This window comes from Eumetopias jubatus, unplaced genomic scaffold, assembly GCF_037043125.1.
Source record: "Eumetopias jubatus isolate StellerSeaLion01/CBP00866 unplaced genomic scaffold, mEumJub1_p1.0 scaffold_5, whole genome shotgun sequence".
Lineage (NCBI taxonomy): Eukaryota > Metazoa > Chordata > Mammalia > Carnivora > Otariidae > Eumetopias > Eumetopias jubatus.
Window position 1 is genome coordinate 92,493,985 of NW_028274811.1, and position 15,788 is coordinate 92,509,772.

The 15,788-nt window shown below is 50.8% G+C and overlaps 1 protein-coding gene across 1 annotated transcript in view; it reads right to left on the reverse strand.

The window, feature by feature from the left end:
• Window positions 1-9,528, reverse strand: part of ERGIC1 (endoplasmic reticulum-golgi intermediate compartment 1) — a 103,156-nt gene extending 93,628 nt beyond the window's left edge. The window contains exon 1 of the mRNA XM_088023473.1: window positions 9,386-9,528. Coding sequence (XP_087879599.1) covers window positions 9,386-9,405 — 20 coding nt within the window. The 5' untranslated portion in view covers window positions 9,406-9,528. The remainder of the gene's footprint in view (window positions 1-9,385) is intronic.
• Window positions 9,529-15,788: the final 6,260 nt, after the last annotated feature.

A 15,788-nucleotide genomic window follows, 5' to 3' on the forward strand; every position in this document is an offset into this window, starting at 1 on the left:
AACAGATGAATGGATAAAGAAGATGTGGTAGTAATATACAATGGAATACTACTCAGCCATCAAAAAAATGCAATCTTGCCATTTGCAACGATGTGGATGGAATCAGAGGGTATAATGCTAAGCGAAATAAGTCAATCAGAGAAAGACATGTATCATATGACCTCTCTGACATGAGGAATTTAAGAAACAAAACAGAGGAGCGTAGGGGAAGGGAGGGAGAAATAAAACAAGATGAAATCAGAGAGGGAGACAAACCATAAGAGACAATCATAGGAAACAAACAGAGGGCTGCTGGAGGGGAGGGGGGTGGGGGGACGGGGTAACTGGGTGATGGCCATTGGGGAGGGCACGTGATGTGATGAGCACCGAGTGTTAGATAAGACTGATGACTCACTGAACTCTTCCTCTGGAACTAATAATATACATTGTATGTTAATTAATTGAATAATAATAAAAAAAAAAGGATGGCAGGTAACATCAGGCATGTCCGAGGCAATAACACTTGCCTCCAGGGCACGTGAGTATATGGTTAAGAAAGTCAGCCCTGATATCACAGGTGAGCCCCCAAGTCCCGGCTGCGTCGCCTGCAGTTTGTGCGACCTCGGCCAAGTCCTGTCCCTCTTTCTGCCCCGCGTCCTCACCAGACAAAGAGGGATAACAAAGGGCTCTTACCCAATATGTGGATCAACCATGGGAATCCAAGGCAGGCTTTTAGCCAGGCACTTGCTAAATGGGGCCTATTGTGGGCACTGCTATTATCACCACACAGCCCTGAAGGACACCTGCAAGATACACCCTGGAGGTTGTTGGTATTAAACGGTCTGGAGCAAGGGAGTGTCACTCAAGTTGAGCTCTGGCCAGCCCTGGGGCTGCTGAAGAGGAAGGCTGGGTCCAGTGGCAGAGCCGGCCGGGCCGTGCCAGCACCACCCAGAGGAGGGAAGCCCCATGTCCCTAGGCTGCCTCTGCCCAAGCCCACAGATCCCTCACTTCTCTGCCTTGGGCTCCAAGCCCAGCAGACCACCTCTGACAGTCCTGGGGCTGTCCACCCAGCCTGCACGTGGTCACACTGGTACGTGTGACACACAGGCTGCCTGCTGTCAGCCACCGGCCACTGTCAGCCCCAGGAAGGCACTGGTTTGGCCCAGTGTCATGTTCAACAAAAATAAAACTGGAAATGATTCCTAACCATTTTCACACAATTTAGAAGATTTTCATCATTTCCTGAGAAATTGGGATATCTGAGGAGCAACAAACGACAGAGCCGCACTGGAGCTGCCCCTTCCCGATGGAGTGTCGCTCTCCCATGGGCCACAGCCCGCACCCAATCACCCACCAAGGTACCTGCCTGGGCCCTGGGGGCCTCACGGTATGTGACCGACCGTTTACTCTCTCACCACAGAGCTATATATAGACGTTTCTCCAAGAAGACATACAAATAGCCAACACGTACACGAAAAGCTGTTCAGCGTCACTGGTCATCAGGCAAATGCAAATCAAAACCACAATGAGATAGCACCTCACACCTGGTAGGATGGCCACTCTCCCACAAAAGTGTTGGCGAGGATGCGGAGAAAGAGGAACGCTCCTGCACTGCTGGTGGGAACGCAAACTGGGGCGGCCACTCCAGGAAACAGTACAGAGACTCCTCAGAAAGTTAAAAATAGGAACACCCTATGACCCAGTAATCCTGCAGCTGGGTATTTACCCAAAAGAACTGAAAGGATCTTGAAGAAATAACCACACCCCCATGCTCAGTACACCATTAGTCACGGTAGCCAAGATGTGGAGACAACCTAAAAGTCCACGGACAGATGAACGGAGCGAGAAAATGCGGTATAGACATCCCGTGGAGTATTACTCAGCCTTAAAAAAGAAAATCCTGCCACATGCAACAAGATGCATGAACCTTGAGGGTGTTACGCTAAGTGTAACAAGTCAGTCAGAGAAGGACAGATACTACGTGATACCCGCTTACATGAGGTATCTGACACAATTAAGCTGTAGAAATAGAGTAGAATGGTGGGTGCTGGGGAGAGCTCTTCGAGGGGTATAAAGTTCCAGTCACACAAGATGAGTAACGTCTAGAGGTCTGAGTTAACACTACTGCACGCTTAAAAATTTGTTGAGGGTAGATCTCATGTTAAGCGTTCTTACCACAATTTTTTTTTAAAGATTTTATTTATTTATTTGGCAGAGAGAGACACAGCGAGAGAGGGAACACAAGCAGGGGGAGTGGGAGAGGGAGAAGCAGGCTTCCCGCTGAGCAGGGAGCCCGATGCGGGACTCGATCCTGGGACTCCAGGATCACGACCTGAGCCGAAGGCAGACGCCCAACCGACTGAACCACCCAGGCGCCCCTTACCACAGTTTTTAAAAAACTGAATTAGTAGTGTGACCCACACAGTGATAGCATGAGAGTTTCTTATGGTGATAGAACTGTTCTGTATCTACATGGCGGTGGGGGTGGTTCTGTGAGAGAATGTCTTGAATTTCACAGAGAAGTACACCAAAAGTCAATTTTTGTATTGATTAATTTAAAAAAGAAACTAAAGAAAATAAATTACTAATAATTGTGTCTACCGTGTGGGGTCAGGGTGGCTTTTAAATCCAATGACATGCCCAGGACAGCGCTCAAGCCATCACAGGCTGAGGAACCGTCAGGCATTCCTAGTAAGACTAGGATTGCTTCCTTTCCTTCTCCAAAGAGATTCCAGCCCCGGACTGGAATGCAAGAAAGAAAAGCAAACGCCGTGGAGGGGTTCCTGCCACAACACCAGGACCCAAAGTTTCAGGCACCTGTGACTGTACTTTGGTTTTGAAACAGCCAGGCTTCTCATCTCCAATAGGGTTTCTACCTTTTGGAGAAAGAGAACATTTAATCCATTTCAAAGGGATCTTGCTTCCTGTCCAGCTGTGCTGCCCAGTGGGTTACAGGAGGAAGGGGCTCCCAGGGGAGGATTATACTGGCAGGTGTACACCAGTCCCCAGGGCCCCTTGACGCCCGAGCTGTGCGATCCATCATCTCTGAGGTCGATTTCCCTTGATGTAAAACAGGAACAATAATGCCCACTCAGGGTGAGGAGATTTGTAAAGCACCTCTGTATCCCCCAGCTCTCGGCAGGACAGGGAACCCCGAGTTTCTCCTGCCTCTCCCAAGGGCCAAGACTTATAAAAACCAATACATCTAGTGTTAGAGGGTTGTTTTTTTTCCTGTCCTATACTTTTCTTGCATCTATAACCAATATAATTAAGTTAACAGACCCGAATGTTAAAGTTGACAACAGACAATTAGGCTAATTACTACTTCCTTAAAGGATCAATTAGGGCTGTTTCCCACACTATATTCTGAGAAATGGTACTGGGCGCCTTGTGAACAACAGGGTGGCTTCGACAATCAGTTTGGCAAAAACTGGGCTAAACCAAGTGACTCGGCTTCCTCTCATGCAGGACTTCTCAGTGCCTTTAGAAAGGGACACACGTGTTGTGAATCTCCGGGGCAGGGGAGGACGCTGTATGCAGCACAGAATGAGAGATGCTGTGTCAAGTCAGCCATACAAAGCAGGGCTTTGGCAACCTTCCCCCACATCCAAATCACGTGGAGAGCTTATTAAACCACGGATTCAGATTCCAGGTGGGCACTGAGATTCTGCATTTCCCAGGGGCTCCCGGTGATGCTGAAGCTGCTGGTCTGGGACCACACTCTGAAGAGCAAGGACATCAGTGTAAAGGTAAGATCACTTATCGACCACTTGACCGGTGAGGAACAGTCCCAGAGTAGGGAAGTGGCTTGCTGAAGGGAGCATAGGAGTGACAGGTGGGACCAGACTCCAGTCCCAGCCTTCCCTCCAAGTACCTACTCACCACCTGGCTGCCCTAGAGCTCTCAGTCCTGCTTCTTACTGGTTCTCCCGATTTTGAGCAAACTTCTCAGTCTCTGTCATGCACTGGAGTCATGTGAGGGCCTTTAAAAAAACACTGATACCTGGCCCCCCACCCTCAGAGCCTGATTATTAGGTCTGGCGTGTAGCCTGAGTTGGGAGACTTTTTTTAAGCTCCTCCAGTGATTCTAACGCACAGCCAGTGTTGAGGACACCGATGTAGAGGTGGTGGGTGAGCCCCCCCGCAAATGCCGTCCTCACACCCTCGTAGCAGCAAGTCCAAAATAAAACATGAAAAGATGGCCAGATGGGAAACAGCACTTGACAAGGCCACAGCTGGCTAAAGCCCTGTCTCAAGATATGAGGTATCACAGTCAGGAATCCAAACTGCCTTGAGAGGAGAGATTTCCATCTCATTCCATGTCCAGGTGAGCAGGTAAACATATGTTCTAGGCTTTAAAGCCCCAGCGGCCAATGTGGTAAAACCTGGATCCTCCAGAGTGAGATGCTCTAAGTTAGTGTGAGACTATTAGTGGGCATCTTTAAAGACAATTTCTGAACCAAACGAGGCTGGTTAAAAAAAAAAAAAGCCGATGACTTTGAGCTTCTTAATGGCCACTATAGGGAAAGAATTAGAGATGAGAAAGCCAATGAATCCAATTAAAGGAGATTCCCATTCTCTCTGAACTTGGTGAATGGAAGGGGAAAAGCTTTAGAGATGAGGCTACAGCCGACAAGTGGGGCTCTGGAGCCAGACGGCAGCACTTCAACCCTAGCACCTTCTGCTGACCCACATTGCTCTTGCACCTCAACTGGCTTATCTGTAAAGTGGGACAACACTGTGTTGTAGGGGTACTGTGGGATTACATGAGTTGATATACGTAAGACCCTTACCACTGTCAGGCCCCAGTAAGGACTCAATAAACGCAAAATACTGGCTTCATCTTCACATCATTTTTCCTCTGGTCTAATCTTCATTTCCCTTTTGCCCTCATTTTTAAGCCCATTTATGTTTTTTAAAAATTTTGTAAAGTAGGGGCACCTGGGTGGCTCAGTCAGTTAAGTGTCCGACTCTTGGTTTTAGCTCAGATTGTGATCTCAGGGTTGTGGGACCGAGCCTCACATCAGGCTCTGCGCTCAGAGTGGAGTCTGCTTAAGTTTCTCTCTCCTTCTCCCTCTGCCCCTCCTGCCATACACTCTCACTCTTGCTCCCTCTCTCACAAATAAACAAATCTTTTTAAAAAAATTACTGTAAAGTATGTGTTTCTGTCAGCTTCCCCAAGCTCTTTCTGGAATAAGGCAGGGTAGAAATACAGACACTCATGTTAGCTAACTGCTGAGTGTTAACGAAGGGCTCAGAGCCCCCTGCAGGGCCTGGGGCTTAGCTAGGCACAGGGAGTGAGGGGGGCTCCGGGTCTGCAGGGGCCCCCTCAGACAAAGCCACATGAGGAGCTGAGGAATTCATACTTGATCCTCAGAGCAATGGACCCTGCTTGAAGGTTGAAACCAGGACATGAGAAAATCAGGTTAACTGTGGAAAGCTTTACTATGAAAAAAAGAAAAGAAAAAACAGGCTCACTCAGGGTTCTCTCAAGAAGGTCTGGGGTCTCCTGGAGGAAGGCCAGGGTGAGAGGTAATGGAGGCTGAACCAAGGCACTGCTGCAGGGCCGGCATCATGGGCGTGTGACCTACACAGTCAGGATCCCCTGCTCCGGGGGTCTATGCTTATTTTAATGCTCTGCTGTCATGGTCCTGGAATCCGCGATACTTTTCCAACAAGGGGTTCTGCATTTTCATTTTGCACTGGGGCCCACAAATTACAGAGCTGGCCCTACCCGGCAGGGACACCTCTCCTGCCCCTACGTCTACCCTACCAGGTGAGGCAGTGAAGGTTACCACTTGTCTTTAAAACGAAGAGCCCGAGGCTCCGAGAAGGTAAACTGTCCCATGGCTTGGCTGGTCAGTGACAGGGCAGCAGCAAACCCAGGACTTAGGGGTTCAACTCGGGAGCCTCCACTGCGGGAAAGCGGGCCATCTCTGCCCCTCTGAAAGCTGTGCTCAGGCTCCTCTGGGCCCGGGCTGCAGGAACTGTCCCCCACCCCTAGCCCAGGCTGAGTGGGTGGTAGATGCTGCCAACCCCTGCCAGCCGGAACTGGGTACGGTCAGAGCCAACACCCACGGATCTGGGTCCCAAGGCCAGTTCCACAACAGCAACTGGCCAGCGATTAATGAAACAATTCAACGGGAGCAAAGCAAACGCTAGTAATCTTGGCAGTCCCAGGATCCTGCCTCCTCCAACCCCCCAAAACAACTGAGAGAGCAAATTCAAGGAGGGAAGGGGGAAAATTCTCCACCAAAGGCAGAAAATCTGCCCAGTAAAGAAGAGTTGGCAGATCAAATCACACCATGCCTTTGACTTCCGTAACAGACCCTGAGAGGCATTTCCAAGAGCAAGTTTGGCCCACGTGCTGTTCTAGGCACTGGAGTTAAAGCAGAGAATAAAACAGATAAAAATCTTTGCTCTAGGGAGCTCATGATTTAATGGGAGGGAGAAAGAGGATAAGTATAATAATCAAGCGAATTACATAGTGTTAGGAAATACAGGTGCTTACATGAAATAACACAAATATTGAAAATAGTGGCCAAAATTTATTGGGTGCTTATTGTGTCTAAATGCTTTACACACATTGACTCGTTTAATCCTCTCAACAATGGGTACTGTTCTCATGCCCATTTCACAGACAGGAGAACACACAGAAGGTAAGCTGCACAAGGTCCCGTAGGCACTAAGAAAAAAAAGGAGTATTGATAAGAAAGGGCAAGAGATTGCTATCCGCCCCGCCCCCCAACACACACACACACACACACACACACACACACACACACACACACACACACACACACACACACCTCCTGATTCTGGCTCGTTGCAAGCAAGCAAAACAGGCAGGAAGCCTGGTTTTCACACACACACACACACACACACACACACACACACACACACACACACACACACACACCTCTCCTGATTCTGGCTCGTTGCAAGCAAGCAAAACAGGCAGGAAGCCTGGTTTTCTTCCAGGCCTCCAACTGGGAGAGGGGGTCCAATCACAGTATGCCCCTCTCCCTTCCCCCACAGTTCTTAGGAGATCCGACAGGGTTGGGACTCTCGAAGCATTCCCTTTTCTCCCAGAGCTACGGCTTTGGAGTTAACAGCCCCGAGTTCAAATCCCAGCTCCACCAGCTCCCCAGTATATGACCCTGGGCAGATAACTTCTACTTGGCAGCCTCCCGTTCCTTTGATTTAAAATGAAGATGAAAACTCCCTCCCGCAGGTGACAAGGGAACAGACTTCAAGTCTGCACCTCGCAGTGCCTGTACAGGGGTAGATGTCCTCCTCCCTACTCTTCAGTGCTGAGAGGGCAGGGCTACACAGCCCCAGCTCGGTACTGTGGGCCACGTGGCAGAGGGCTGAGCACGGTAAACATCTGATGAATGAACACCGAAGAGGAAGAAGGTGTGTGAGATGGGGGAACCTTCCTTAGAAACTGAGCCCTGGAGTTAACAGATCTTAAAAAGTGTGGGTTACTAGGCACAAATGGCTCATCCTCCAAAGCGCAAATGCCAAGTGGTGAAATCTAGTCTCATCATTCTGTGGTAAGCCCAAGCCCTCAAGAAAATTTATTAAAACAATACCTCATTAGGCTGGGCCCCCATAGCACCAGGGCACTCCAAACCTCCAACTCAAGGGGCACCGGGTCAGAAGCGGTGCATGACCTAGACCTTGGCCCACCCCCCAGTCTAGGTCCCGTGAGGTCCAGGGCAAGACCTTCAGCCTGGAGCCTTAACTTCCTCCTAAGGGGTTGGGTGCAGAGTGAAAGGATTAAATGACCCAAAGTGGCAGTTTTCCCCAACAAAGTCAAAATCACTGGAACCTACTAAATCACAAGGGGATGGGAGTGGGGCGGTCAGGAATCTTTAGTATCAGCCTGGGTAAGGGGAGGCTTTGTGGAACCAGGAACCCACGTGCCAACCACAGCTCTCAAGGCCCGAGGTTAACCGTCAGTGTAAGGACTGCCCCTGATTCCATCCAAGGAGCTTTCCTCCTTTGGAACTGCCCTGAATCTGCAAGCATGTGTCTGAGACCCTGGTGCCGGCCTCTGGGCTTCATGGGAGGGGCGGGAAGCTGGCAGATGTTTGCAGATGGCATTGGTGCCCAGGAAAGGCAGGAGTGCCCCATCAGCCAGTGCGTGGGGGTCACTGCCAGGCTTTTCTTCTTGGGAAGGCTGTAACTTTACCCTGACTTCACTCTCACCTGTGCAGAGGGAAGGGGCAGGTGAGGAGGAAGAGTTCCCTCCTGTGAGGGAAGCATCAGAACCCAATTTGTGGACGAAGAAATGGCCTCATGGAGAAGCTCCTCATCTACTGACGTCCTATTTCTGAGCTCTAAACCCTACAATGCTTCTCCTGTGTCCAATCCTCACAGGTGAGGACCTTACTTCAGCTCCAACCTGCAGGTAGTGAATTTTAGAGATACTGAGAGGGTTCAGATACTTGCCCAAGTCATCCTGTCACACAGCTGAGGGCAGGTCTGAACCTAGAGCCTTCGTCCCTAACTTCTAGATGATACTGAGCTGCTCAGTGGAGGGAGCAGAGCCAGGATTCTAATCCAGCCCTTCCCCACACTGAAGCCCTGCTATTTTTCTGGCCAGACCCCCACAGTGTGGCTGCCTCAGGCAGGGCATTCCCTGGGGCTCCATACCGCAAAGAAGTGTGGCGGAGACCCCTTCTCAGGCAGGCTTTCTGAAGGCCTAGCACTGCAGAACGTGGACCATGAGGCAGCTGGACCCCACAAAGGACCCATTGTAGTGACTGCAGAAAGCCACGGCAAGACCAGGCTGGGCCCTCTGGGGAGCCCTATCCATGGCTCCTGGCCTCCTCCCCCTCCCATGGTGCCCCCATACTCAGAGAACAGACCGGGACTCCCATTCTGCCTAGGCTGGGGCAGTCTCAGCCTATGGAAACCTAAAACCCTCCAGCTGCTGCCAGGCAGTAATGGGGCTGCAGACCCCTGCGGATCCCTGGGGGCTCACTGGAGGTCGGATGCACCTGTCAGCAGGGGTGGGGTCCACGAAATGAGGCTCCATAGATCGCCGGGGAGGGGGGGGGATGGCTCGTTTGCTCCCAGCTGGGAGAGTGACTTAATCTGTTTCCCAGACTGGGGGGTGGGGGGGGCAGGAGATGCGGGTTTGCGTGGTGTTGGGGCAGGCTGGGGAGGGGGCTCGGTGGAGGGAAGGGGTGGGGCGGCCGGGAGGTGGGTGGCTTTGCCTCCCGCTGCACGAGGGGGCCCTCCGAGGTTCTGGCTTTGTGTGCAGCAGGGGGCCCGCCCCAGGTCCCCGTGGGCCTGCAGGAGGCATGCACAGGGCCGCCGGGCCGCTTTTGCGTGCCGGGCAAGAGGAGTCCGCGGCGTGCCCGGGCACCCCCTGTGTCCGCGGTCGCCACACTCACCTCCTGAAGTCAAAGGGCATCGTGCCGCCGCCGCCGGGGGTGGGATTGCTGCAGGCCAGGTGGGCTGCGGCGCCGCGTGGGTCCCAGCCCTCTGCCAACGCCTCCTCCGGCCGCCCCGCCCCCGCCGGCCGCCCACCGCCCCGGACACCCGCCGCTCGCCTCCCGCCGCCGGGAAGTGACGCTCCGCGCAGCCCATTGGGCGCTGCCCGTCCGCCCCCGGCCTCCCCTTCCGCCGCCCGGTTAAAGGGGCCCACGGGCCGGGAGGGGGAGGGGCGGGCCTTTGGAGTCGAGGCTGGAGGGGGGAGGGCAGGGAGCTCCCAAAGACGCATTCGTTCCTTCGAAGCCCCCCTCTGCGTTTTCCTCCACTTTCTCTCTGTGGCCTTGGGCAAACCTCAGCCTCTCAGGGCTCTTTTGCATTTGTGAAACAGATTCCTTGAGTTGTGAGGATTAAATGAATGAATGATCCAGATTTGAGTCGCGCACAGCGTCTAGCTCTGAGAAGGGAGGAAGTCAGGCAGTCCTAGACTTATAAAGTGGACTCACCATTTCCCTGCTATGCCTCTCTGGAAAAGACACTTGGCACCTCTGAGCCCCCATTGCTTTACACGTCTGCACAAAGAGGCTGATGACATTTAAAGGGCTTTTTCCTGGGGGTCGGATGAGAAAGTTGGGAGACTGGCTTAGTGCAGTGCCTGGCACCCCATAAGGGCTCAATCACTCAAAGTGATCGCGATGGACCAGATAGCTGCCTCTGCTTCCATCTTCCACTTAATGGTTCCTTTGAATGGTTTTCACTGAGACCTGGCTGTGAGCCAGGTCCCTACAGGGCATGCTGGTTGTCTCAGGCAGGTTGCAACCTGCTCTGTGACTTGGCCCTGCACAGACCTCTCTGAGCCTCAGCTTCATCCTGCAAAATTCAGAGGTAATCGGTATCTCCCTCCAGGATGGGTGGATTAGAGGAGATGGTAGATGAGGTAACACAAGACTGGCATAAAGGAGACTAATTCTGAACTTCCCCTGGGGTTCTGTCGCTGGCCCCACCTCCAAGGTTTCCCTCACAGGGCTTGAAAAATCCCAGGGGAGGCAGGTGGAGGCTCATGTTCTAAATGCAGGGCCAGAAGGCAGTTTCCTCATCTATAAGTAGAGGTAAATCATGGTACCTGTTCATCTGGGAGGATTCAGAATGCACAGAGCCAGCACTGGGTCTGGCGGGGTGGGGCCAATGAGCCAAAATCTTCCCCTGGAGGTAGATACACCATGGCCTGACCAGTTGCCTCTCCCTCCTTCTGACCTCCAGCATTACCTTTTCTTTCATTCATTCATTCATTCATTCATTCAACAAGTGGCCTGGTACTTTGGAGAGACAGAGGAAATCAGCCTGAACTGGAAGTCTGGGTTAGCAAGAAGGGTGTAAGGGCCTTGTGTGGCCTGCCGCCAGGCCCAAACCACTATTTGTTGGCCCTCTGCAGGAAGGGAGTCATGCAGTGGTGGGCTTTTGACCACATGTCCTCCCTCCTCAAATTGTGGTCCACAGTCTATCTGGTGGTAGCCCACAAGCCAGATGCTCGGGCATCATGGGGCAAATTCTAGGTCCCAGTCCTGTTGAATCAGGTGTGCTTTTAGTATGATCGCCAAGAGATTTGTTGGCACATTTAAGTTTGAGAGGCACTGTTATAAAGGACCTTGCTCCTGGAAGCAGACAGGGGTGGGGTTTGCCTTGTCTATTCCTTTTGCCTGGAGCACTTTCTTCTTTGTCTTCCACGCTGCTATATGGGCAGAGACTGTGCATGTCCCCCAATATCTATTCTCCCTTCCTTTGTAACTGTTAACCATGTGAACAGCGCCCAGACTCTGGAGCCACACCACATGGGGTCATGTTCCAGCTTGTCCACTTAGTGACTTGTTTTACATCTGTATCTCAGTTTCCCCATTTGTAAAATGGGGGCAAAAGTAGTACCTTCCTCACAGATCTGTTGTGAGGATGAAATGAGCTGATACGTGTCAAGGACTTAGGAAAGTGCTTTGACAGTCATGCACGATAGGGTTGATGGTCATTGCTGTTTTTGCATGGTGATGGAGCTCTAATGTTTGGCTGGGCCTATGGGTGCTCAGAATGAAAGTTGCATTTTTCAGCTTCCCTTGCAGCTAGGTGTGGTCATGTGACTAAGTTTTGGTCGTTGAGATGTAAGGGGAAACATCTTGTGGCAGCTTCAGGGATAAATGGTATATATTACCTTCTGTCTCTGTATCCCTTTCTCCATATGGCTGTCCAGGATGTGGATGCCACCATCTCAGACCACCTGGTAAAGGTCATGCGGAGCAGAGCAACAAGGTAGAAGGAACCTGGATCCCTGTCACTGAGTGGCATGGTCCCTGTCCTCAAACACCTTCCCAGACTTCTAAGCAAGAGAGAAATAAACATCTCTCTTGTTTAAGCTACCTTTATTTTGAATTTTCTGGCACTTGCTCCTGAACCTAATGCTAATACGCTTGTACAGACTAGTTAATTACTCAACAGCTCAAATCTGACATGCGGAATTGGCCAGGACCCCCATTATATGTTTTCATGGCACCTGTAGTTTTCCTTGGGAGACCATGTCACAATTTGTGATTAGATTATTGTTAATTGGCTAACATCTACCTCTCCATCTGACTGGAAGCTCTCCAGGGAGGATGGATGTCTGTTTGCTCACTCTTGTATTCCAGCATCCAACCAGAGCCTGCACTTGGCAGAAGTGCAATAACTCTGGGTCAAAGGCTGGATTGGGCTTCCCAGGGAAGTAGGCCTTCCCACCGAACAGAGGGTGGGGAGGGGACCATATCCATAAGGCTCTCTGTGGGGACTGTTGGGGTCGTGAAACAGACCAGGCTGTCAGGCCCAGGTGATCTATCCACCCAAAAGACAGTGGGAGATAGGACTGAGGAAATCAGATTATGTGCTGCAGGATGTGGAAAAGTTCTGGATCTCTTTGACCAATGGAGTGACTTCATTAAAGTTGAGTTTTAGGATTACTAATCTTGTAGGACCCTACGGTCGCCAGCCTTCAATGATCCTCATCTGATGTTCCCATGACCTTGTGTAATCCTCCCACAACAAACAGGACTGACTTGGGTAACCAACAGGACATTGCAGAAATGACAGTGTGTGACTCCTGAGCCAAAGTCACAAAGGGCAGTGAGGCTTCCGCTTAGGCTCTCTTGAATCACTTATTCTGGAGGAAGCCAACTTCTATGTCACAAAGATACTCAAGCCCCATTATAGAGGGGTCGGTGCAGCCGGGAACTGAGGCCTTCCATCAACAGCCATGTGAGTGAGCCATCCTGGAAGGGGATCCCGAGCCCCAGTCAAATCTTCAAAGCTGCAGTTCTGGCCCACAGCTTAACTACACCCTCACGAAAGACCCTGAGTCAGAACCACCCCGCCAAGCTGCCTCTGAATTCCTGGCCCTTAAAAACTATGTGAGATTATCAATGTTTATTTTAAGCCCCAAAGTTGTGGGTAATCAGTTACACAGTGGTGGAATGAATATAGGGCTCTATCCCCATTTGTTTTTCTATCAGTACCTTCTCCCGGACTTCCTCCACCTCACCCCCAACTGGCCATGCAGACAGTACCTTAGGTGAGTGACCTGGCCACATTGCTTAACTAGCTGGGTGTCTGAGTATGAAATGAAGGATAATAATACCTTATCTGTGGCAGGAAGCCTCTAAAATTGCCACCCTAACCAATCCACCTCCTGGTATTCATACCCTTGTGTAATCCTCTTCCTTAGAGTATAAACTGGACTTACTGATTCACTTCTAAAGAACAGAATATGCAGAAGACATGGCATATTACTCCTAAGACTAAGTTATAAAGAGATCGTGGCTTCTGCCTAGGGCCCTCTTGCTGTCATGCACATGGGCGAGCCAGCTGCCATGTTGTGAGGTAGCCCTGTGGAGAGGCCCGCGGGAGTTAGCCAGTGTGTGAGAGGCCTGTGTGAATTCCTGAGGCCTGACAACAGCCCTGTGAATGAGCTTGGAAATGGATCCTGCAGCCTCAGCTGAGCCTAGAGGCAACTGTGGTCCTGGTGGACAGCTTGATTGCCACCTCATAAGAGACCTTGACCCAGCAGCAACCAGCTGAGCTGTCTGTGAATCCAGGGAGATACCAAATGTTTGCTGCTTTAAGCCACTAAGTTTGGGGTGATTTGTTATATAGCGTAACAAGTACGTGGTCCTGAAAGCGTGCTGTAAAGAGGAAGTAACATGTGCCTAGCACATCACAGGTGCTAATTAAATGCTTGCCAAGTGAATCAACCAATACGCAAATGAATGTTCGATAACATAGAATGTCCCCTGCTTCCAAGTGCTCACTTGCCTCCACCCCCTCCTGCCAAACAGGTCACCAAAAGGTGTTTTAAGCAAGGGAATGGCTGGGTCAGATTTCCTTTTCTGTAATGGGAGACTGGTGTGTGTTCCACAGGTGTGGCTGGTTCAGCTGTGGTTGGTCTGGATGGAGAGAGATTAAGAAATAATAATCTTTGTCAGCTCAGAGAGGTCTTGAGGGTAACTTGGGCCTCTGAACAAACAACTCTTCTTTCTTGCTCTACTCAAGTTTACTCACCAACTAGAAGACATTCATTCATTATGAGTTGTTCACTGAACCCCTCTTGATGACAGGACTTCTGGATGAACATGACACATCCCTCCTTTCAAGAAGCCAGGAAGGAAGTGAACGACAGTGTGGTACCACTATAAACAACCAGGGTCAGGGCATTAATTCCTTGTGCGGATGCAGCTTCTTGTGGTAAGTGCCATGGTATGGCCAACACCAGAGGTCCTGGGAGTCCAAGGAGGGGCCCCCCATTGCTCCCATAGGGATTGGAATTGGTCTGAACTCTTTCAGTTGAAGGTGAAAGAAATCATCTCAAATCAATGCACACTGTCTTGGCGGGGGCAGTGGTGGGGGGGCGCGGAGTCCAGAGGTAGATTTGGGTTTCAGACACAGTTGGATCTAGGCACATCACATCAGGAATCTCTCTCTCTTTCTCCATCCTAGGCTCATCTTTTTTCTTCTGACTTCATTTCAAGGCAGGCTTGCCCTTTGTGGTGGCAAAATGTCTGACTGTTGGTCCAGGCTGATGTTTTCCCTCTCAGCAATGTCAGCAGAGATGATGACCCACTCTGCGGATACCTCCAGCAAAGTCTCCTGGGCTGACCCACAAGGGCCTGGCTTAGGTCTCAGCCCTGACCAGTGGCTCCAGGAGAATGGAGTGTGCTGAACACCAGCCTCTAGTGCCTGGAGTGGAATCAGACTCATCCTACGCATACAGATTCAGATGGGAGAAGGGTGGCTTCCTAATGAAATGTCAGAGCAGCATTGCCATAGATGGGAAGGATGCTGGGAGGCTAAATCACTAACCTCTGTATCCTACACAGGGCACGTTTGGCGGGAGGATACATGGTTGCAGCGCGCTCCGTGTTTCCATTTTATATTAAGTGCCAGGGGTTCCCCACAGCTATGCAGGAAACTTCTTGGTCACCAGCCCCTGGCAGATAGTGTTCCAGCATCTTCAATGCACATGAGGAAATCTCAACTCTTTGGATTCTCTTTTTCTGAGCCCCACCTTCTTCCTTTTTCATGAGTCTTCACTCTGTCTCTGAATCCAGATAAATCTAGGTGGGTCTAATTTCTCATGCAAGGTGCAGTGCAGTTCAGTCTTGCCTCTTTCTTGAGATCCACTTGCCTGACCTTTTTCTCCTTGGCACATTGACTATTCACTGAACTCCTGATCTGTGAGGCTCACGACCCGGTGTGCTTTTTATCGTGCCGGCATGTGTTTCAGTCCTGGCTCCTCCAGTCTCCAGTCTGTGTGACCCTGGGCAAGTTACTGATCCACTCTGTGCCATGGTTCGCTCATTGGGAAACTGGGTTAGTAATGCTTCTGTCAATTTAAAATGCCTTGATATAGGGCCAGCACCTAACACAGAATCAGGCACATTTTATGTTAATAAAATTGCAGTTTTCCCACACCCTGCCACTCTGAGAATCTAGGGAGGGCGAATGCAAAAGGAGTGGCATTTGGTCCACGCGGGAAGGGAGCCTTTGTCTCACACAGATAGTAGACCTCTTGATAGCCTAGGGCGTGGCAGTTCATCCACACATTTTTTTTTAAGATTTTATTTATTTATTTGAGAGAGAAAGAGAATGAGAGAACGAGCAGGGGGAGGGGCTGAGGGAGAGGGAGAAGCAGACTCCCCACTGAGCAGGGAGCCTGATGTGGGGCTCTATCCTAGGACCCTGGGATCATGACCTGAGCTGAAGGCAGATGCTTAACCGACTGAGCCACCCAGGTGCCCTCATCCACACTTTTCTTTCTTTCTTTTTTTTTTTTTTAGGAATAAATAGTTTTTTATTTTT